The sequence below is a fragment of the Oryzias melastigma genome, linkage group LG9 (genome assembly GCF_002922805.2).
Source record: "Oryzias melastigma strain HK-1 linkage group LG9, ASM292280v2, whole genome shotgun sequence".
Classification (NCBI taxonomy): Eukaryota; Metazoa; Chordata; class Actinopteri; order Beloniformes; family Adrianichthyidae; genus Oryzias; species Oryzias melastigma.
Window position 1 is genome coordinate 7,495,123 of NC_050520.1, and position 25,518 is coordinate 7,520,640.

Below are 25,518 nucleotides of genomic sequence, written 5' to 3' on the forward strand. Positions count from 1 at the left end.
TGGCCCCATTCTTCTTATTTTTTTGATGGTATCTACCCCTGATGTCATTTTTTTTGTTTTTTTTTGCTAAAGATTAATTCTCACTGGGAACTAGATGTGTATAAATTTGGTGGAGAATTTTTGCTCAAATGTGCATTAAGAAAGAAGAAAAACATTATGGATCTTGCAGTTCAGGACTCAATTACTGGTATCTCTACTGTATAAGAAAATAATTTAAAGCCCGATCGTACTCAATATCCAATCCAGTCCGACTATGTTTTACTTTTTTATTCATTATAACAGAGAAAAAGTGAGAATGTCCTTGTCCGAAGCTGAAATAATGACTAAGAAGGTCAAAGGAACCACAGAAGAGGACGGGTCGGGACAGCTCAGGTGTGAGACGAGTTTCAATGTTGAACTGCGGGAGCAGACATGTTTGATAAATGAGTGTATGCGGTCCAATGATCTCTGGGTAATTGACCCTGAGGTCAGCTGCCCAAAACAATGAGTCAGCCCGGCTTCAAAGGCTGGGCGCGCTTCATCCGTTCAAGTCAGCCATCAGTCCTTTTACACCTGAGACAGTGGCAGCTGACAGCACCTGTCACCCCCTCCTGACCTGCTCGCCCCCCCTCACCTTTGTCTTGTGCCTGCTTGCTGGCAATAATCCATTTCACCAGGCAGCACTTCATCAGAGCTTTTCTTGAGAATCGCGGCCTTTGCCACTTCCCAGAGTCCTTCACTCGGCCTGGTGCTGGCTCCACGCCGTTGGCGTCCCCCAGCAGGCTGCCGTCGACCATCTTACCGTCGGCCTGGAGGGGGGGAGGGACACAGATCATTATGCATTGTATAAAAGGGGGATTTAACTCTCAGACATTAAATTCACATTTAACAAGAAGTTTTGTGCCAATTATTTCAAACTTTTGTATTTCAAATCATTGGAGAACGACAGAAAATAAAAACAGAAGGCAGATGTTTGGTCAAAAAGAGGAAAGAAAATAAAATTGAGACTGTAGAGAAATGATGACAAAAAAACACAAAGTTGAGAATTATTACTCTCTTTAAAAAAAAAGAGGTTTACACTTATTTAATCTGTTATTTAGTGATTTAATAAAAAGAAAAGCCTCAGATATAAAAAAAAAAGCACACTGACCCTCTGACATTTTTCCAAACATTAGTCGACCAACTAACAAGAAATACAGATTAGAACAGAGGTTTTCAACCTTTTGCACTCTCTTTGAGATATTTTCAAGCTGGGATATGAGATAGATGACATAAAACAAATTATTAACATTCAAAAAGTGGATGAAAAGTTAAACAAATTCCCACTCAAGGTGAGAATGTCTGGTTTCACCCTAACTTAAAAATTGTCATTTAGTAAAAATCTTTGTAAAAATGTGAACAATACATATTCATATAAAAAAAAACTATCTAGTGTTGAGAGTAACACCAATATTTCACCAACAAGATTATGTTGGTGAAAATGTGTAAAACTGATCAGGATGTAAATCATTTCTGGTAAACTTTGTCAGTTTCTCTTCCTTTTGTGTCTCTAGTAAGTGTGTGTAGCGATATATATCCCGATACATGTCTCACAATATGACACATATCATAATATCTCCCAAGACTGTAAAAAAAGTTTCAATACTATTTAAAATCTGTGTAAAACAGTAGAGTAACAGAGCACTTAAGGGCCCTTAAGTTGGTTTAATGTCAGGAGGGTGTTCTACAAGCACCTCAGCCATAAATATTCACTAAGTACATTTAAAAAGTTAGTGCCCATATCATTTTATTTTTCATCAGCCAGAGAGTCGCTATGGAGAGGTAAAGGAGTCACATGCAGACCCCTGACCTAGAAATGAGACTGCTTTATTTATTTATTTATTTTAACTTCAGCTAAAACGTTATTATCATAATTAATGGAACCACTTGGAATGCAATGAAAATAGGTCAAAAGAGGATTGGAGTGGGACTTTACATGCAAATGAATAATATTTCTATAGAATAATTGGATTGTATCGTACCGCCACAAAGTTAGTAGAATTTTCTGTGCATTGATACCATGCATCATGCGATCCTAGTAAATATGTTGTAAAGGGTTTTAGTTTCATACCTTTTATCCTTCTCATATTTATAGTTCCTTCAAAGTGGAAGTAAATATTCAATAAACCTAAAATTATTTTTCAATTATTTAAAGAATCTGTAATGCTGTAAGAGTAAGCATAAACCTGAAACTTTTAAATGTTGCTGTGATCCTGCATGTGAATAAGAACAAAAAGCACATTTTTTTCCCTCTTCCAGCAAACACATCGCTGAGTTTTTTTTGTTGTAACACAAAGATGCAACCAGCAACCACATGTCTAATTTATTCCTGGATAATTTGGGAGCCTGAGCTTCTTTGCTTTCATATTCAGCCCCAATTTACCTGAGTAACTCTTACTATGCGAGACCAGCCCCCTCCGACTCATTCACATGCAGCTTTTGTGCCCCCTTTTATATAAGCAAAAACAAGTTTTCTGCCCTCATGCATATTTTTCAATTTCTTGCCTTCACGTTTTCCCATCACCTTCCAGGAAGCGCTGATTCGATCTGATGTGATCGGATTTACAGAGAATGAGTTTTCTTAAACTCCCCAAAAGCTCTATTAAGCCGCAACTGCTGGGTGCATGCATCATGCACTCGCAGATATGTGTAGCGAGGGAGATAAAAGAACAAACAGCAGCCCTGTTTGTTCTGTTATAAAGAAAGGAAAGGACGGGATGATGCAGTGAAAGGGATGCACTCTGGGTTTTCTTTTTTTTTTTTTTTTTGATCACATGGGAGTGTGATCAGGCAAATACCTTTCTTTTACGGCAGGAAGACAGAAGCTTAACAGGGTTTCTGGCTAATATAAGAGAAGGAGAAAAGATAATATGAAAGGAGAACAAGGTCCGATTAGGTTCCTGGAAGAGCTGAAGTCAATTAGCATACTGAATCAGAGCCTGTCTGAGAGGAGGAGCAAAGGACGGCCAGAGGACAGACGGATGGAGAAAGGAAGATGGAAGGGTTGAAGATAGAAAAGCCCTTTAAGGGGAGTGAATTTGAGGTGCAGCTTCCACAGAGGAAAGAAAAAAAGGCAGAAGATGAAGCAGCAAAAGACAGTAAAAATAGAACATGTGCATCAATACTCAGACTAAAAAAGAGCTGATGCGAGGCTTAATACAATGACAGCTCATTGAAATGAAAGGAAATGACAGGGAAAAAAAGCCATTTACTCCAAACTCATCTTATCAAGGATGCCACAGCTGAGAGCAGTGATTTAAAGAAACCCAGAGTGGCAGTTTCTCTATAAGGGATAAATGGATACAGACTTATTAGAAGGAACTGGCCGCCAGACAATCCAACGCAGACACATGCAGAGTAAACAAAAGAAAACCCGGAGCTGCATTAGTTGTTTATTCACGGACCGCTGGACACGCTGGCGTATTCACGATGGCTCGCACAAACATTTTTAACCATATCTCCTGCTCCTTAACGCTTCAGCTGGCTTTAACCTGAGGCAGCACTCCACACACACACACACGAATAAGCCCATAAATTTTTAAATATCCGTCACTGTTGCTGCTTCAGTGAATGCTGCTTCACCCAAAACGTAAACGAGTCACAGTAAATGTCTAACAAGACACGCAGACGCATCAGGCAGGAGTGCCAAATGAGAAGTCTCTTCTTTTAAATATTTGGGGGTGTCCTTTCCATCTCACATTGAACAACAAAAAAATGAGGCTCTGCTGGGCTTTTATTACAGAAACAAACCTCATCTGACCCCCCGGTGTGGAAAAAAGACTTGTTAGACCGCCTTCCTCCTATAGTTCTGTACATAAACATCGGCCTCGTCAGCCCTGCACTGCTCAGACACGGTTTGTCTCAGTGTTATGGAGAGAAAACAGACTCACTGGATGTGTGTGTGAAATACTTGACTTGTAACTTGTGTCCAGTGCCGGCCCTGGGCAGCAAGGTGCCCTAGGCAAAACGTGAATTGGTAATGTTTTAATTATTACATTTTTAACATGTTTACATGAAATGAGTGGTGTGTTAAACTTAAAAAAAAATAAATAAAAATAATTGCAATTTGACGCTCCCTACAGTAGATGGTGCCCTAGGCACCCGCCTAGCTCACCTATGCAGGGCTGGGCCTGCTTGTGTGTAATTTTGGATTATGGATTATTTAATGTTCCTCATAAAATACACTCCCCAAAGAGGTATTTTTCTCCATTCAAACAGCTTTGAGGATTTCTCTAAAACCCTGCGCTCTGAGCACCAGCCCCTCATAACCCACAAAAACGAGTAGGTCACAATCATTCCTATGAAAGTGGGGAACAGCCCCTTCCAGGAAGAGTCTGCACTGCCAGCACCGCCCCCACGCTAACACTCACTTTCTCCTCAGAGCTAGTTGTGATCAACAAAATGCTTTAATTTTGTATACACAACATATACATCCTTCTTTGCAAAATTTAGGATGTTTTTTTATCGTGGGTGAAACGCAGGCACACCACCGAGGCGGCTCTAGGGTGACGTGGCTATCACAAAGAGTGAAGGGTGGAGCTTCAGAGATTGATTCATCTTACTACTGGGTAGAGAAAGAGCTTACAAAAATAACTCATATTTCATAAATAATTTATTCTTTAGTGATCCGAAGGTAATAAATTATATATATATGGACATACTTTACTCTGAAAGGCTTAAGAACTGCATGATATAGGACCTTTAGCCATTTGTGATTTTATGTTTTTATATGAACCAATGCCCCTTGACTAGGTCTCCCTTGAAAAAGAGACTTCCTAGTAAAATGAAATAATAGTTAAATAAAAAAAAGACTTTTACAGTGAGCTCCAAAGCTGCTCAGAACAGAAGAAATACAAGAACATAAAGGGAAGGCGATCACATGACAATGAGGAAGACGTTGACCTCGACAAGTTTATTGATCCTGATGGAGAGCGACAAACCTGGCAACCCTTAAGGCAGAAATAGACTTCAAAGGAGAAATCTGCCAGCAACAGGCGGAGGCATTACTCCAACATTATCCAAAACAGTCTCCACAAAGACAGACAGATTCTTTTCTCAACCACAACTCCAGCTCCAGCAGCTAGACAGTCTCAGATACATGTGAAATTCAATATTTGCTCTAAGAAAACAATGACAATGCCTGGGAAGAGGAGCTATATGTCAGACCCTGAGGGAGCACCGCGGGAGAAAAACACGAGAAAGCGCATTTCAGATCCGCTTTTTGAGGCATCTGAATCCTCTTTATCTCTTGTTTTCACAGCTGCAATCAGCAGAATCTAAAACTTGGCCATGTGGTTTATTACCTAGTGACACAAAAACACATTTGGCATCACATTTTCATATTTTTTTTTAAAAAAAGAATGCAAAACTTCATTTTTATAACTTTTATTAAAAGTCCCACCCCAACTATATTGTTTTTCTATTGTCAAAAGCATTGCTAGTGGTTTTTAATTATGATTATGCAGTTTTTAAAATTATTTATGTCTGCAGGTGGGAGAATAAATGTGATGGCATGTGGTTAATGTGGGCTGGTGTTAAAATCAAGATGGGAATTCGACTCCTACAATCCCAAGTGTTTATATATTCACATACAGATATAAGTAATATATTTTGATAGATATTGAAATGCCTCCAAAAGAAGGTGTTAAAGCCTTTTGATTTTATCTGAAAACTGCTGGAAAAAGCTGCACACCTCTGAGAAGAAAACAAAATGTTAAATGTATGGAGTAGTAGAGAAAACATGTGAAGGAATGGTATCCAAGATGGTGCAAAAAAAGTAAAATTACAAGCCTCTCAAAACATAATATTAGCAAGTATTTATGTCACTTTGGCACTTTAACAACTCACTCTGATGAAAATTTTTTTTTTTTTTTTACATGTTTTTGTAGTTTTACTTGTGAAGGACATATATTGCTAAAATAGCATTTCTGAGTATTTATTTATGTAAATTGGTGTAAATTAGTAGCAATTTAAAAGAAGAAATTTGAAAAATAGCTCATCTGTGACGTAGAAAAAGTGTGATGGGCGGGGCCACAAGGTCCCTGCTTCGCTTTGTTCTGAGGAAGGGGGAGCGGGGTTGCTCCATCGCCACAAGTTTTACAACTCAGAGGTTCTAGTGATCTCCTGCCGCTCTGCAGAAACTATTTTTTCTATAAAAACTACAGTTTTTTTTTTTTTAGCTAAAAACTAAATGAACATAACAGATCAAAAGCATTTTTCCATTTATTTTGATTACGAATTTGGCAGAAAAATCAAGTGAACCTTTCGTTGCATTTCTGCTGCATCACTGCTTTTTATAACTCGAAAAGCAAATTTTATAAAAAGTAAATTTGAAAGCACTCATGCAGAGGAATGGAAACTGGCAGGCAGACAGTTGTGTAATGTGGTCTTAGAGGAAGATGGTCTCCATTATTAAGTAATCAAAGATTACACGGCCACCTCAGAGATGCGAGCAGCTCAAGTTTCATTTTCTCCATGTCCCATGAGTTCTACTTTGTTACTATACGGCAGAGGCATGCAGCAAGGTGGTTACTGACAGCTATGAAGGTATGCGGATAAGTGTTTATGACGTATAGATAATCATGAAAACGGTGAGAAGCAATGTGTATCATGCTAAAAGTTTTTTATGACCCTGCATTCATCCGACCACTCTTAAATGAGTTGCTTTCATTGTTGTGGTGTTGCTTTTACAAGAATTCTGTTAAGGAACTACAAGATAGCTTTTAGGATGACCTCACAGCAGCGTTTTTCAGCTCTGTTAAAACAAAAGTTCAAGCAAGTAAACAGTTGGACCTTTTTCCTGTCTGATAAAATAAAAGTCGTTGCTTTGCATTTGCTTTATGGTTCGTCAATTCTTTCTTTCCTCATCTCTTTACATCACGTGACCACTGGCTACGGTGGCTGTTTTGGTCCAGTTGTTCCCCTCAGAGTACAGAGCTTATTCAAACTGAGGAAACTCAGAGCAAACCGGAGCTTAGTCCAATTGGAAACAAACCGAGACCACCTCGAAAGATGGGTTAGAGAGCACTTCCTGGTCTCGGTCCACTTCGGTGTTTTTAGACTGAATTTTGTTCTGAATTATCGGGAGAAACAAATTCCAGTTCACTTTATCCAGTCTGAATACACAAAAAAAAAAACATGAAAACAAAATGTATTTAGATAATTTAGATAATTACACATTTGGGAAAAACAATAGGAAGCAGCCTTGAAGCAGCACATGATCACATTTAATGCAGAGATTGATCAAATACACAGATTGTCTTGAATATTAGTGCATGTTTACGCAGCATAACCTCTAAAATATTTCCCCTCATTCATACATCTTTCTACTTGTCCTGTTAATGTTGATCAGTTAAAGTTAAATATAAATAGAAAGTATGAAATATGGGTTAATGTGGTAAATAAAAATGTCTAACTTTTACTTTTCATGGATCCTAATCTCTTGCTGCCATTTCAGATCGATGTTACCAAATAGCAGCTCTGGAATAGTTAATATTTCTACTTTTGAGTCTTTTTTAGTGTCTTTATGTGTTATAATTGGGGTTATTCAGGGTCAGAGTTGCTACTTTAGTTTGAAATCCCTCCAGAAAAAAAAAAAAAATGCATGTCACACATGAATCTAACTAAAGAAGCCCCGACACAACAGACTATATAGGTCGCATACATAAACGCGCACATACATTCCTTAGGTCTGTGTTTCAGAACCACCCACGTACCGCGGCTGCAGCTCAGAGATACCGCGCTCACAAAGCCCCTCCGGGTTGGTAAACAAGTTTATCCCCAGAACCGATGAATACATTGAACAAATCAGGTAGAGATGATGGTTCATAGTTTAAATAGGTTTATGGGAGTCAAAACATGTTCATGGGGGTTCACCTGTGTTGATCAAAGTCACCTGCCATCCAGGTAAATGGTGAAAACTGATGAACACACATTTGATAGTTTATTTGGGTACATGAGCAAAAATAATTAGGGATTTTTGAGACTTTATCACGCAGGTCAATTTCAAGACAAACCTTTAGAGACAAATACAGTTCAGGTGAAAAGAGTCAAACACGTAATTTAAAGTCTCACTCTGATTATTTTGTGCTGAAACAAGATGTTGAAAACACAAAAACACGATTGTGATGGATTTTGTGGATCTTTAAAGTTCCACTCCAACAAAATGTTTTCTACCATTTTGAAGACATATTTTTAGCACAGCGGTAGTAACTCATGAGAATTACAATTCTGGTTTGTGGACGTATTTGCTGACACAGAGCAGCCCGACCCCCTTCCCGTTGCTGAGAGCTCTGTTTGCATGCTATCACGCAAGCTCAAAGCTTTAAGCTAACATTAGTGGTGCAAAAATAATAATGTTGCATCAATATTGGATCAGTCCAGCCATACAGTTCTTAGCCAGAATCATAATTCGCGACAGCACGAGTGTTGAATGCTCGTTTGGCATGGCCATTTCAGTCGCTGCATCATTAGTCTGAGCATTTTTAAGCATCCGGTTTTCTGATTCTACGTGATTTGAATTAATAAATACTCAGAAACTTCAGTTTAACTGTAAATTATTTTACATAGGTCTTCTACTTTGAGAAAAATACTACAAGATCACGTTAAAAACATAAAAGATTATGTTAATCTGAGTGGTTCTTTAAGCTTTTTCACAAACTTTTTATAAAGCAATAAAAATGTTCTCCGCTTAAAGTATTAAACACTGTAGTGTTGATTTAAGTCAGCTTCCGATCACAGATCCTAAGCACCTGTTATCCTCCCAAAATGTGTGATTTAGATTTTCAAACAGCTCCACTAAGGCTGTAAAATGACTAAATTAAAGCCAGGGAAACAAAAATCATCCTCCACAAGACCAGTTTTCAGAATAATAAAGCAAATTATTGACACAAATTTGATATGAAACAAACTTTTCAGAATGAAGAGCCCACATGCAATTTAAACAGGAAGTCTCTGGCTTGGAGGCTACAGTGAAAAGCAGCCCTCTATTATACAGAGGGATAACGTGTTTACTAGGGTCGCCACAATTCTGAACCAAACACCAAAACGCATGTTACACAATTGAGATACATTTAAGAAGGATTTGTTATTTTGTTGCATTACACTAGGCTTAGTATGAGCTAACTGAAAGGTTTTTCTTGATTATTAGCAATCAAAAAAAGGGGTTTTTCTGAATTTTAGTTGTTTTGTAAAATACAATTCATATTTTGAACCAAAACAAAATCATGAACCAAATTGATGTTTGAACTGAATCTTGAGGAAAATCCATGATATTTATTGTGTTTTTTTTTCTTTATTCCATTTGTGTCCTGACATGATTATTAGCAAACATTGTTAACATTTTCTTTAGTCTGGAGTATGTCAAAGCCTCTTTCTCCAGTGTGTTCTCATGTGATTTAGTATTGTGGCCCTGAAGTGTAAATCATATCAACAAATAACTCAACAACAAAAACATTTTAAAGATCACAACGACAATTAAAAAAGCCAAAATAACAGCATTACATTTTATTAATCAAAACAACGAATAAAACAAAATTAAACTTTAGAAAACAAAACATAATTAGAAACCAGAAAGGGGATATCGCTGATATGATGATGATATTAGTTCATCATTTCAACCGTGAGTTATTTGACATGAAGTCATACTCGATATCATCATCCAATTAACGATCTCCCATAGTACCTACCTGTATGGTTTCTTATTGTGTTTCGTTTTTCTAATATTTTATTTTGTTCCCAAGAAATTACTTTTGTTTTCCATAATGATTTTTTGGTTTTGTGTTTTTTACATTTTCTTTCTAACATTTTGCTTTGTTTTTTAAAATTTAATGCTGTTTTTTACATTTTTTACTTTGCTTTTTCAACTGTTTCCATTATCTTTAAAATGTTTTTGGGTCGGGTGATTTGTTGCAGTGAATGGCCCTTTAGGGCCACCATATTTATTAATCATTATTATTATTTATTAAATCCTACGTAGGATTGTAAAAAAAAATTCAAATCAATAAAACTATTTTAGATTGAATTATTTAAAAACTTCTTTGAACCTTCCTTTCTTTTAAAAAGTAAACATGCAAGGTGGTAAAGTTATTTGCTGTTTTTTTCAGAAAATATTCACACTACTCAGAAAAAACTAGTAGAATAATTCCCAAATAAAACTTGATTTTTCCATAAAAAATAATTATAAACCCCTTAGCATTTTCATTATGCTTACTGTACAGATGAAAGCAACAGAAAGTGACACTGTTACCAAAGCACTGTGTCTAAGTTTTTCTTCTTGTTCTTTTTTCTTCAACAATCCTTCATAAACTCAGTGATGCAACTGATGTGCAAGGAACAGAAATAACACGGAGTGAGAGTGACACAATACATGTTATCTGCACAAAAATAATACACACATATATGATGGAAAACAACATCTCTGTCATTAGTCGCTCCCATAAATATTTATTGTGTCTCTTCGTCCTGGTTGTCTGCTAAAGTCTGTCCTCGTTGCTTCGTCTTCCCGTCCCCTTATTCCTCCCAATTTATTTCCCCGTCAATCACTCCCTCTGGAGCTCCTCGCCCGCCTCTCTGCTCATAATGTCAACTGTCATCAGGCTGCTCTCCAGGTGAGGCAGCGCTTCCAACTGGGATCTGCTCAGGGAGACTCTTCCCCCGCAATCTCTGGTGTTTGGAGACAAATGAGAAGAAAGGCAAAGGGAGGAGTGCAGTGACAGGCACTGACAGCACAAAGGAAAAGTGAGCTCTCCATTTTCAAATAGGAAAACCTTAACGCATCATTTCCAGAGGAGTGAGGCGCTTCCAGATCTCTTCCATGCAGAGAATTACACTTACAGGAAGCTTTCTTTATATTCTTGTTGTTTGATGCGTTCATAAGCAACACTTGCCTGTGCATAAATGTGATCTGCATTAATTAAAAGCTGGTGTCAAACTCTAAAGATAGAAAATAAACACTGCAAAAACAAAATCTTAAAGTAAAAAGATCTTCATTTCAAGAAAAAAAATGTCATATTTTCTTTCTTACAAGGAAAATAATCTTATTAAAAAAAGATTTTCAACAGCAAAATAATCTTTACATGAAAAAAGTGAGAAAAGGTGTGGTCCTTACATTAGATTTTTCACAGATGTATCACGAATTATCACTTTAAAACCATGGAAGAAGCACGAATAATCACAAAAAGAACATGTAAACCTGCGCTTCACTGAATTTCTTCTCTTTGACAATCAGCAATCAGAAAACAAAGCAGAACTCGCATCGCGTCAGCACCATGGACAGCGCCCAGCGCGGGCCCTCACGATGCCCAGTCTTAATTAAACTGATGACCCAGCATTCTAGAAGTATTTAAACGTTTCATTTACACACTAAACTTGTAGACGTGAAAAGAGTCTCACGTGAGATTTGTGTTTAAATGTGGTTTTGTTTGTGTGTCAGGTGACTGGTGCGTACTTTTTAAAGATGTGTGCGTGTAGTTATTTTAAGCTGCTTTAATTTAATGTTTCTCTTAAGTAAATTATATTTTGTATTTTTTTTGTACCTGTAAATACACAATTTCAAGTGTAAAGAATAACAAAATGTTCCGTGTGAGCTACAAATCAAGAATTACACACACACAAATGGAATGAGACTATTTTATCTAAATGTTACAATTTCTAGTGATTAGTAAAAATAAAAAAATAGTTTTAAAAATTAAACTCCAAACAAAAATACTTCTGTGCCAGGAAAATTATGGGATCTTTGCATGTAGATCAATTAAATAACTTTTTCTATGAGTGTTTGACGAGCTGCCGTCAGACAGGTGTGTTTCTGCCAGAAGCGCATACGTTTATCAACCATTGTAATAAGAAATGAGTGAAAATTAATACTGCATCTATGAAGTAAATAAAATCAACAATTTTCTTTAACTTGAATTGGATTGGAAAGACTTTAATTTTGCTCATCGTGAAAGCAAAGAACAGTTTAGTCCTCTTGGTGCGTCTGATGAGGCAATCTGGCATCACACATCGAAGCAGCTTCCAGTTCTAGACTTATTAACATAATTTTACTTCTTGAAGTTAGGTGGGATTAAATATTGACTCATGTGGGTCAATGTGTTTACCTCTTATTTTGTCTGTTTATAATTTGTTGGCTTGAAAATAACTTGAGGATTTTAAAGTCATTCTGATGCTTTGATTTAATTTAATATAAAATATTAAACCAATAAATTGTATATGTGCATTTAATCAACAACTAAAAACTAAATTTGTCTTTTTTGGGGGTTTTTTCAACAAAAAACAATTGAAAGTCAATTTTTCCTGAACATTTTACCAACTAAACTCAAAGGAGGAGTTTTGTTTTCTTAATGAATGAGGATTTGTGACTATTAATTGATTTTACTTTCATTTTATCCTTTAAAGGCGATCTTCTTTGTAACGTTTTTTTCTCACTTTTCTTGAAAGCTCGTGTTTGGCTCTTCTGCAGCTTTTTTTTTCTAAAATTATACTAACTTCTAAACATAACCTGACTTTTTGTACATAAAGAAATCCTCAGAAAGGCAATTTTGAGCTTAATTGTTTAAATATGCACCCTCCATCATGAGAAAAATGTCACAAAAACATGTTAAAACCATCAAAAAGACGAGTTTTGTCACACCAACGTTTTGTCACAAAAGGTTTTTCTTTAAATAACTTTTGTTGGGTTTTTTTCATTAATTGCAACATTTTTACTCATATTTAGATAAAGTCAACCTCAAAGATTCTGAATCACAAAACTTTTAAAGCATGAAAACATTGACTGGTCTTCTTGGAAAGACCAGATGGTGTTGTCATGTCAACAGATGAGAATCTGTAAAGTAGAACAAAAGAAATGCAACAAAGCCACAAATAAAACCCCATCCAGAGCAGTCAGGCTGAAGCTGACAAGCTCACAGGTGGTTCAGCCACCATTTACTTTTCCTGCCTAAAATTAAAAACAGAACCGTCGCTGTAAGCTGAAACGTAAGCATTGCCAGGCGTTCCAGTGACATGACTTTCTGCGTCTGTGTATGAGTACTCAACTGTATGATGGAAGCAACGTGACCAGGCTGACGGTCGAAAGCCGATACTATTTGTGTCCCGAGCGCTTGAGCCTCTCAGTATGGCTGTCAGTGCGAATCACTGTGTCTGTGGGAGGATAGCACATCCATATGGACTGCATGCTGTGTGTGTGTTTGTGTGTGTGAGTGTGTAAGAGTGTGAGAATGAGTGTGAATTATATTGATGTTTGAGTTTTCATGTGGAGACAGAATTAATGCCCCAGGGAGGCTTTCAACAAGAGAGAAACCGTACTTTAGCTAACAACCTCTCATCCTACATCTCTGATACACTCACACACATTCACAAATAAATAATATGATTTGTTTACCTTCTCCGTGTCTCTCTTTACTGCAAAGTATTACCTTTTCACCTCAGGGGATTTTGGTTTCCCATTTTTTAATGAACTGACTTGTTATTTTAAAACTGCTGCTTTTGGCAAACAATTCTACTAAATTGAATTTCATATATATTTGTTTTTTAAACTAATTTACAACCATTTGAAAATGTGTTGAGTATTTAGATAGAGAACATATGTATTGTGATTGGTTTCTATTGCAGCATTTAGTACCACAAATGATCCAATAGGCTTTTTTCCTGGGGGGACATGAAAGAACTGACAAAAAGTCCAAACACCGGACACAGTTTTGGAGCTATCCAGCTGTACATTTTTGAGCCAGACGCCAGCTCAAACAAAGACATACATTGATCTATTTGTCTGCAAGTGGATGCATCAGAATGGAGTGGAGCAGGGACTTTGTGGCCCACCGATTGTAGCACTTACATCACTGCTAAATAATTTTTTCAGCTGCACTTTTTCCTGATTGACAACAATTTGAATAAAGAAAATACTCAGAAATAATATATAGAGCTTAAATTTCCTTATCCATGTCCTCCATCATGAGAAAAATGCTAAAAGAACATTTTAAAAACACAATTTTCAGTGGAGTGGGTCTTTAATTTGAATCAACATTATAAATAAAATGTATAAAAAAACATTAAGAATCTGGTCTATTTTTGCTAAATCGATCTTGGTAGAAATTACAATCAAAAACAAAAAAATCATTTTTTTTAAATGCACAAACCAACACACCCCTTCTGATTTGTGTGACTCCACTTTTGTGTTTCTCAACATGATTACCATCAGAAGTGTCCCCTCATTCTTTTTTCCCCATTAAAAAGGATAGTATTACCAGAACTGTTCAATTATTTAAACATAAATCTACCAGTCACTCCACCTATTTAAAAGGTGAGTTCCCAAGAAAACAATATCAGGTGCAGCATGAATCATTGTGTGTGTGTGTGTGTGCTGTGTGTGTGTGCTGTGCGAGTCATTGATCTGTGCAGGCTGACAGTGTGTGACTGTTCTGATTGACGTGCTGCCCTGAGGAAACCTGCAACACTAGACTGACTGTTCCAAAGGAAAATTCCACCTTGTTTATTGGTCATGTGAGTTTGACGGACTGCAGTAGGGTTGTTAGTAGGATTTATGTCAGATCATCATGTCAACAAAGAAGAAAGATGAACAAAAACTGCCGCAATCTTCTGGACACTTGTGTTTCATAGAATTGTGTGTACAGAATATGTCATTAAATATTGTATTTTTTTAAAGTATAAATGGACCTTTAAATCTATTTTCTGCACCTGATCCAGGGGCGGAGCTACAGCAAAAAGGTACAAATTATGGTGATTTAATACATATTTTAATTTTGATTATGTTATTTTTGGCCTGGATTCCCTTTAAAAAAGTTTTTTAATCTCAATGGCCCCTTACTGGTTAAATAAATAAAAATATAATTTTGATTCAATACATCCAGTAAAAAGAGATACATACAGCAACTGTACAAACATATTATATTAAAAAGTAAGATTTGTGGTCCGATCTGTGAATTGTTGATCCACCTGACTATCCTACCCCAAATAAAATCGTCTTGCTCCGCCACTGACCTGATCCATGCGACATCCAGCCGCAGAGTCTCAGCTTATAAAGTTTGCAACTATTAGAGTGAAAGATAAGCATAATTTGATATTTTCATCTCATTATATAAGCAAAACGAAGAATCACTTCAGCACAGCAGATGAATAAACTATAAAAACAAACAATAGAATTCACACCAATTCTATTGGATGGAACAAATAAAAGCAATTATTTCAATATTTAACCAAGCAACACAATAATAAGACTAATGCTGAAGTCAGACTACAGGCATTTATTTGCTTGATATGAAGCCTGAAAGTTTACATTAGAGAGATATTTGCTCCCATTGCATGAAAAATACCTCCAGCAAAACAGAGCTAAACTGAGAAAGGACAACCATTTTCTCCTTATCAAGATGTCTCAAGAAAAGTCAGGTAAACAGCATTATTTTCAGAAAGTGAGGAATTTGTATGTTTTGATGAGACCTATAAACAAGCGTATAAATCCAGAGTGACATCCGATCATTTAAATGAGCCTTTTTAGCAACACAGTGCTCATTACTATGAAAGATCTCATCTTTTTTCCAACAAAATTTAGTTCATTTTGAGGATTTCTAACATTTTCTGAACCAAAAATCATAATAAAAATGCTTAATAATATAAATTATATATTTCACCTGTACAGTACATCAATAATGTATCGACATCGTGATATCAGCTTGTCAACCACGACAAATGGTTAACTTACACTCATGGATAGACAGAAACTATAATGTTTTCAAAAAAGCCAGAGCTTACATCGTTCTTAATTGTTGGCCATATTTTGACCAGTACTACCAGAAAGATAAATAATTGTTTAAATATAAAATAATAATACGGTAATAAAAATAATAAAAAGTTTCTACATTGTGCAGTTATGATTTATTAGGATTTGCGTGATATAATTCTGTGTTCACAGTGAGAGCTGGAGCAAACAGTCGATCACCTCTGTGTATGTGTGAACCTAAACCAGCCGGACACGACGATCGCAGCTGAGTGACACCTTCCCAACTCCCCTCTTCCCATCGCCCTCGCCTCTGTTATCTCCTTACAGCGAGCATAGATGTTTGACTGAGGTGGAAAGAAGTGGTCTTCCCTTTTGCTCATTCACACAACCCAGCCAGGCAGAATAAGAGCGGCAGAGGGCTGATGAAAGGGGGAGTTGGAAAAAAGGTTGGAGTGAAAATAAAAATGTAAATTGGGGGTGGGGGGTAGGAAAGGCACCACAGGAGCTGGTCTGACGTTGGGGAGAATGATTCAGCTCTCTTCAAACTTAAAACGTTCGGTTTAACATAGGTTTGATTTTATGATCATGTTAACGGAGAAGCAGAATTTTGGCTGCAGATCTGTCCTGACAATTGAACAGAAACATTCAGTTTTATTCCTAAATATTTAAAATTGTTAGATTTTCGTTTGCATTTTTTATTGCTTGCTTTGTTCTTTTTTTTTTTTTTTTTAATAATGAGACATTGGATTTCATTTAAAATATCTTTTATCTAACCTAAATGACAGAAAATGTAAGACCCACTCTAATGAAAATGTATTTTTTGGTGTTTTTAACATGTTCTTGTGGCATTTTTTTCATGATAGAGGACATATATTAAGACATTTTAGCTTAAAATTAGCATTTTTGGGGTATTTCTTTATTCAAATTGTTGTGATTTAGGAGCAGACAAAAATGCCATTTGAATAAGAGCACATTTGTGATGTAGTTAATGCTCTGGGTGGACCCAGATTCTGATGCATCCCCTTGTAAACAAATAGATCCATTGTTTTCTGCCTCAAAACTGTATGGCTGAATAGCTCCAATATTTCTCGCCATTTTTGTTGCACCGGTAATGTGAGGGTTGGGAGGAGCAGGAGAGTGTAAACAGATAGTTTAGTTAAGTTGGGCACATACTGTATCCTAATCTATGCTGCGTAGTAGCGTCTACTTGTTGTCATAGTGATGGAAAATGGTGTCTGACTTGGTTTTCTTGACTTTTAAATTTAGGTAAAGCTGCTGCAACAAGAGGATCTTATTTGACAGAAAGGGAATTTTATTTTGAAAGGACTTTGTATGTGCTGCTGTCAAAAGTAAAAAAGCTAAACTTGTTATTTAAAGAAAAATATAACTTATTTCAATTTAATAATTGGAAATACTTGAAAGATACATTTTATTTTATAAATAACGAGCACATAAACTTAAATAAAATACATTTTCTAAAAAAATAAGTAGGATTTGGTGGCTCTCACTGGGATTTGGTAAGTAAGAACAAAAAACTTCATAACTCGGAGGCAAATTTCTAATGATCTGACCCTCTGCAGAAATGATGTCCTAAAAAACGACACAAGTTTTTAAAAATTTTGACAAAAAACTAAATATTCGTAATCAAAAAATGATCATGGGGATATTTAACAACATTCATAAACTAGCCATGTGAAACGATAAATACGCTTCTGCACATTCAGGCCTCCACAGACACAAAAGAACAAATATGAGGTCATCGGAAATCCACACTGCTTAGTTTTGCATCTGATTATCTCTGTGTAACCGATGGTCCAGAATTTACTGACAGACTAATTCATCCACTAAATGATTGATGGGGAGCATCGTCCGTTTAAAGAAGCCTCAGCCTCGCTGGTTTACGCCGTGGACTGTACTTGAGCACACAGATGTGAAATATTTGCACAGACCAGTAACTAAACAAGTCTGCAGAGAAGAGAAGCACGGAGTCAAGGGACCATCGTTACATAATGTGGAGGAAAAACAGGAGATTTACATATCAAAAGTGTGAGACGACTTATGAACAAATTTCTCAAATGACCACTGAGACACAAGAGAGAGAAAACTTAAATTAATTGTCTAAATCTAGAGTGTGCTTTGCTGTATCAGCAGCATTCTCTACTACAACATAATAAACAAATCTGAGAAAACAATGATTTTATGCAAAAGTATGCACTTTGCAGATGAGATCTTTGAAATGTGGGTTTCCAGAAAATAAACTGAATTATTAGTTGCTTTGCAGGAGGAATAAAAGTCACTATCACACCAAGAAGCTTCAAGACAAGAATGAGAACAAAATTATATGAGAAGAAATACAAAAAAAAAACATAAACGAGACAAGAACTCTTCAGGAAATCAAAAAATTGGCTATAATTTGGAAGAGGAGGATGAAAAAGAACACACAATGATTTCTTTTTTGAAGAATATATTTAAATTTGTTTGGCGTGCACTGCTGTTTTCTGGGGCAGCCCTGCATCCCAACATGACTGAGTTTGCATGTTGTAACAGGTTGTTCTTGTCTGAAAGCCAGAAAAGAGACTTAGTGGAGCAGGGCAGCTGTCCCAGCAGCAGAATGTGCTCCATCACTTTGAGGATGCAAAGAGTCTGATGAGATTCAGGCTCTGTGCGTGTCGTGAAGGACTAATCCCCTCAGCTGTTTCATAGCCAGATTCCATGTGTGCAAATCCACACAGTTCAATAAAATAAAAAACAAAAATGTCCTCTCCGGAAAGCTGCACCTTGACGGCTGGAGGGAAACTCGCCGTCTGTCCTGTGGATTTCTGCTGCGCGCTGGAGGCGACGCGTCTCGTCCGGAGAGCAGAGCAGCTTCCCGCAGAGCTGCGATTACATAACTTCGCTCCCCAAACTCAGCTTTCATCCAAAGTGGTCACAAAATGCGCCGACGGGGTTCGCAGACGCGCGTAAAACGAGGATCAGTTCAAACCAAATGATCCAACAAGTACCCAGGCGAGGACATCCAAGCCCGACTTCGCGTTTTTTTAACCCATCATCGCGCAACAACCACATTTTTTTCAGTTCTGTGATAAAATTTGTGTCCTTACCTGCATGTTAGTGAGCGGTGTTCCGGATCTGAGCGGAGAGCGTCCTCTCTGCCTCCAACTACCGCGCCTGTGGATGCGAAGGAATGTGCGCGCTCACATCCACACACGCAGAGGGACAGGGTGACGGGGGAGGTGGAAACAAGTGGAAATCCACGTTACACAATCAGATGTCATTTGGAAAGTGTGGACCAATTTAGGAGAACTGGCAGTTTCACACGTCTGGCATGAGATGCTCTCGGATTTGCGCCTCATAAATATATCTGTTGCTTAATTTGGCACGTCCTCGTGCTCGTTAGCAGCTTCAATATCAAGTTTTAATGACTCACAAGTGCCAATTTGTGATGTCATTAAATGAACTCCCTCTAATGGCTTATAAAAGACTCAAACATCTGCCAATAACTCACAGTTGTTGAGAGTAATTAGTTAACAACCTTAAAAAGGCTTGAAAATCTGTCTCTATGGCGTTTAAACACTTCAACAATTAGAAAAAGAGCTTCATATTATCAAACTCGACAGTGTTTATGACACTTTTTTTCTTTTTTTCCACACTGAGCTTCTCGTTTGCACTGGATTTTCCCTGAATCTGAATGTTTTATTTACAAATGCACAAAATAAGTTCAGCTTCACAAAAGAAAACACTGTGAACAATAGCTGGAATAATAAATTATCACCCCAAAGAATAAACATCATTTTTAATTCTGCAATGATTTGCTGTTGAGGCAACTGGGATTGCAGGCGATTCTCCTTCTGATGCTGTTCAATTTGGATCTCCTCAGGGGTAGAATATGTCTCTACCTTCATCGAGGAGCTTCTTCTTTTACAAATAAAAATCTCAGAATTAGAATAGATGTTTGATGTCAGCACAAAAACATTAGAAATGATCTACCATCCTCAGCGTTTCTGAAACTCAGAGATTAGAGTAATTTGCTCCATGATAGAGATGTCCTCTAATGACTAACTCAATCTAAAATGGCTACTCTGACCATAAATATAACAGCAACCTGCCATCATAACTCTTAAAGCATTGAGTATGTAGTTATGGGTAACATAGGGAAAACTGTGTGAGCCTGAACAAAACGTGGTCATTGGGGATGCACGGAGACCAACCGGAGGGACAGAGAACACGAAGAGGAGCGACCCTCCTCTAGAACAGGAAACATGGTCAAGTTGATTGAACAATGACCATTCTAAGGGACAAGAAACATGAAGAGGTGTGGCCCTGCCGAACCTCCTCTGGAACAGGAAATCTTGAGGAAAGGGGAATGACTGCAGACCATCTTTAAGGACAGGGAAAATAGAAGAGTGATCCCAATGGTAATCCTCTGAGAAAAGAAAGATAAAGAGGAACTGACCAACTGACACTCCTGTGGGACTCCAAACAAGGGGGAAGGTGGATCAAGGACGATCATCCTCAAGGAGAAGAAAAATGAAGAGGAACTGTCTAACTGTCACTCCTCTCAGACTGGAAATATGGCCAAAGGGGATGAATGACGACCGTCCTCAAGGACGAGGAACATGAAGAGGAGTGGTCCCGACAACTCTCCTCTGTAACAAACACCTGAAGAGGAACAGCCCCAGCAACCCTCCTCTGAGACATGAAACATGGTCAAGGGGGATAAACGACGACCATCCTCAAGGACAGAGAACATGAAGAGGAGTGGCACAACTGACTTTTCTGTGGGATTGGAAAAATAGCCAAGGGGGATGAACGATGAGCATCCTCAAGGACAAGGAACACGAAGAAGAGTGATCCTAATGACCCTCTTCAAGGACAAGGAACATGAAGAGGAACTGCCAAACCGACTCTCCTCTGGGACTGTAAAAATGGCCAAGGGGGATGAATGACGACCACCTTCAAGAGCAAGGAACATGAAGAGGAGTGACCCTGGAAAATCTCCTCAGTAACAAACACATGAAGAGGAGCGGTTCCAGCAACCCTCCTCTGAGACATGAAACATGGTCAAGGTGGATGAACGACGGCCATCCTCAAGGAAAGAGAACATGAAGAGGAACTGACTATCCTCTGGGACTGGAGACATGACGAAGGGGGATGAACGACAACCATCATCAAGGACAAGGAACATGAAGAGAAGTACTCCCAGTAACCCTCTTCAGGAACAGGTACATGAAGAGGAGTGGCCTCAGCAACTCCTCTGAGACATGAGACAGGGTCAAACGGAATGAATAACGACCTTCCTCAGGGATAGCAAACCCAGAGAACCGCAGTCCCCCTGAAGAACAGGTAGGTTGGATGTGGCGCGGTGTGGCTCAAAAACTACTGCCAAAAATCCTTCAACTAACGTGGTCTGCCATTGCATAACAGTCGGGTCTCATGTTGGATCCAAGGTGGACAGGTGATACTGTCAGGAACTGGTGGTGTACGATCCAGTATGCAGGAAGTCAGACGTTTAAAAAATAAACAAAAAATGAAAGAAGCTCATGGAGAAACAAAAATGTGACAAAGCAGATGAGCTGGCACGAATGAACTGAAAACCAGACACTTAAATACACTGAAGGTAATTAATAGAAACGAAAACAGCTGAGATGATTGTGAACATGAACCAACTCAACAAAACATGACCAAAAACATCACTGATCCTCTCACTCTCACAGAGTCCCTTGAGGTATCTAAGACTTAAGGGTGCACAGACTATCAGTGTTTGGATCAAATGTAGACAATGAAATCGTAAATACTTTGAAGTTATGATCTTTGAGGAAACATCCAGCTGAAGTATCTTATGGTTCTGCATAGCTGATTGACTTTGTTTGGGTTCACCCAGTGGACAATAAAGATCCAAAGAAAACAGACGAGGGAGGATTTTTAAATTCTATGTTCTGCATGTGTTTTAATTCCTGGTCTGTCTTTACTGTTTTAGGCTTTTACAGCCTAAATCCCTCAGTCTAATCCACTTCTGACCCCAGTTTGGTTCTCTTTGGGCTTCCTCTGTAATCTGAATTTGCATGTTTATCACTGAGTCACCAGCTGTCTGCAGAATCTCTGTGGAGCAGGTACAGTCCAGAGGACATTTACTTCACCCTTGTGTTTACATGGTACGTCTCTGTTCATCTTCTGTTTGGAACTCAGCTCTCTGTTTTGTTCAGTGATTTGGAGTTTAAGGTCAAAATAAACGTCTAAAATTGAAATATTCTCGCTAAAAAATGTATATACCCATAAAAGTAGGTTGCTACATATTATTGCTGCATGTAAATATTTAGTTTAAGCAGGTACTTTGCAGCGTTTCAAGCACATATTCATGCATTTTTAAGCAGCGGGAAACTCAGCAAAAAGTGTTACAGTGATGCATAAATTCTGCATGAATAATTGAAGTTATCCCACAGCTGAGATCATATAAGATGTGTTAAGTTAACACATCACCCTGTAATTGTTTTAAATGATAAATCGCTGTAAATTATTGAGCAGGATAGGTCTGTTAAGAAATTACAGCAGTGGTTGTGGCTAATTATCACAAAACTCTTCAATTACTGTTGATTCATGACCATAAATGATGAAGGGGAGTGTCATGTTGACTTAAAAGTGCAGTTTAATAATTATAGTTAATCCAATCTAGCAACTATTGCAAGTTAAAGTCAATATAAATGTCTATATTTGTGCATTAAAAGAAAATATTCTGTAAATAAGTGAATATATTTGTTCTGATGCACTTTACCTCCTGTTTTTAATATAGATTCAAATTTCAACCTAAACACAGAAATCAGAGTCTTGTATTTCAGTGGCTCTGAGCATAATCTCGTGCATTTGCATGCTAATATCATTTTAGATAACTACATTTTTCGGTAAATCAGATGATGCTTTATTACCTAAAATGTGAGATACCCCTAAAACATAATTCTTAAAAAAAGGCAGAAAATTAACCAATTTACATTTTTTGTCTCAGTTTCTCCCATCCAATCCCTCCGGAAGTCAGATAAACTTGTCCAGGTTCCCTCTTGGATCTTTCTTGTGTGTGTACACACACTGCATGATTGTCAGGCGAGTTATTGGTCCAGAAATGCAATTAAAGTCCTGCTGGAGAATCCATGGACTCTCTGTGAGGAACTTAATGAATCTTTGGAAGCTTGTCTTTGGGTGAAGCAGCCCAGGGCTCAGAGGAAGTGACTGCAGCAACGTTTTAAACAGCAATCACGCCAGGTCAGGAATCCTTACACTCCAAGCTGATTGCATAACCAACAGCTAGAAATGTAAACAGCCTGTGGGACTCATTAGGGAAGGCCATCTGTTTAATTAAAAACACACACCTATTAGTCACCAAAAACATGTTTCTGTGCATTTTTGTGAGCTTTCTACAGCTTTGAGGCAACTTAAACTCTGTTTGATTCTGTACTATTCCTGAAAACATACTGAGGATTTCCAGGAAGTTACCTAAGACAGATTCATAATTTTGTTTATATTAGATTTTTTCTTGGTTTGTTAGTTTATGGTTTCATTTTATGTTTAATTTGAATAACTATAGCAGCAGATTGTGTTTTTTTGGTCTTACTTTCCTATAGGTTGGAGAAATTTCCCAGTTCTCCTCCCATGTGTCATCCAGAGAGGCGAGGCTGCTCTTTTTAACCTCATGCACAGCTGTGGGGTTGAACAGCCTGTGATCTATGATGCTTTTTTTTTTTTTTAATCCAGCTTGTAAAAACACGGTTTGATCTTTTCATCATTAAAATTTGTCAGTAAAAGACATCAGAGCAGCGCTGTGAGTCTATCAGGGAACCCTCTGATCCCAAATCTCATCGCTCTCCTGTTTGCTCAACCGCTTCATTCATTTACAGAAGGGTGTCAACCTCAATCACACAAGGCGGCCAAAATCCAAAACTTTAGGTCATGAGCCGAACAAGATTAACATTTATTGAACACATTAAAACTAAATTTTTTAAACTTCAAAAACCTAAATTTTTTACATAACTACGAATAAAAACAAGGAGGAATATTATTCTAGAATAAATCAACTTAAATCTTAAATAACTTTCAATATTTTACTCTCCCTAAAAATATATTTTGTCAAAATTATACAAGTTGTAAGCGCAAGATAACATCAGGCCATGAATAACAATAAAATATAATGGTGGGCCAGACATAATTACCCAGAGTGGGTCTCGACTTTGACACATGTGATTTGCAGCATAACATAAAGCAGTGCTATTTACATTTCTAAAACATTAGCAGTTAAATTTGTAAAAGTATTTTATCTTCAAAACTTGCACGACTTTCTACAAAAACTCTCAGATTTGCATCAAATTTAACAGAAAATGGAAGTCATACTGATACAGTAAAAAATGTACTTTTCGGCATAAAGCTTAATTCAAAATGGCTCCCTTTTGAACCCAGCCTCCAGTGGCCATCTGAGGTACTGCAATATTTAGTTTAAGTTTGACTCAAACTTAGAAATGGTATGTATGGACTTTGGCAGACCTTCTACCGACCTGGTAGAAGCAAGCTTGTGATTGGACGTCTTTTTGTCTGCATCACATGTACATGAAAAAGAAAAGAGTTTGGAGCACAACAGGAAGAGAAAGTTTACCAGAAATAGATCATTTACTTCCCAATCAATTTAATACTTTTTACTAACATGATCTTGTTGATTTCTGTTGTTTTCACTCTGTTGGTTGTTATCAAAGTTTTCTTTCTTTTAAAATAAACTTAAAAACTTTTATTTTGATGTATTTTTGTCTGATTTTTTTTCGTCAAATAAACGTATTGCACTTGACATGAGACTCAGTGACCAACCAGGTAACATTTCACTGAGGTGATAAAAATTAAAAGCTATTAAAGTTATGCATTTTACAGGAAACTGCACAAAATACTAATATATTTAAATACTTCCCTTTGAATTAAGTAAAATTAGACAGAATAAGGTATTTTTACAGAATTTCTCCTTCTGTCTGCATCAACTTCCTCCTAAAATGGTTCCCAGGGTTCCCTTCTTTGCTGCACTGATGTCTAGGAGCCCCCCCTGCACTCACAGCAGCCTAAAAGGCAGGACGGTGGTGGATGTGGGTAGATCATCAAAGAAATGTAAATCCTCGTCTGCTGTGGGTGGAGGTTCCCAAGACAGAGCTTCACAGCTGGAGCGCTACGGCAGCCTCAGTAATCACAAATGCAAAAATAAAAAAAAGTAAAAAAAAAAAAGGAAGAACAGCTTAAAAATATACAAACACACACACAATGGCAGCAGCTTGAGAGTAATTTGCCCCTCTGGATTTCACGTTTCTATGGAGAAGAATTTCTATTTTTAGAAGTGCTAAAAATAGATCTTTTCTGTAGCTTCAAGGCTTGGAATCATGTCTGAATAAACCCAACAGTCTTTGCAGTGTAGGGTTTTCTTGATGAGCTTCTGTTCATTCATTGTGTAAAGTTTGGCCCCTCCCAACCATTACAAAATGTAGAAATAACTTTAAGGCCAACTGACAGGAAAATATTGCATAAAATAAAACAATTTGGGGTTTTTTGGTTCTAAAAAGTCAAAAATTAAGAGATAAATGTATAGTCAAACACCCAAGTTTGAGACGCCATAAATAGTTTTTTTCTTTCCTATAATTAAAACTGAGACAACTGGACAAGTGGTCGACCCCGATAACACACTCGCTTCATTAACAAGCTCCAACAAAGTGGACCCATAGCAGCACAGGAACACCACAGACTTATTGTGGAGGCGAGCT

General features: G+C 37.4%; 1 protein-coding gene across 2 annotated transcripts in view; it reads right to left on the reverse strand.

Annotated features, from left to right (window-relative positions):
* Positions 1–19,145, reverse strand: part of kcnip3b (Kv channel interacting protein 3b, calsenilin) — a 44,731-nt gene extending 25,586 nt beyond the window's left edge. The window contains exons 1-2 of one of the 2 annotated variants that reach the window (XM_024276122.2): positions 18,850–19,145; positions 614–788 (exon numbers count right to left, since the gene is read on the reverse strand). In XM_024276122.2, the coding sequence (XP_024131890.1) occupies positions 614–788; positions 18,850–18,855 (181 nt within the window). In that variant the 5' untranslated portion in view covers positions 18,856–19,145. The remainder of the gene's footprint in view (positions 1–613; positions 789–18,849) is intronic. The other variant, XM_024276120.2, reaches the window with a different exon arrangement.
* Positions 19,146–25,518: the final 6,373 nt, after the last annotated feature.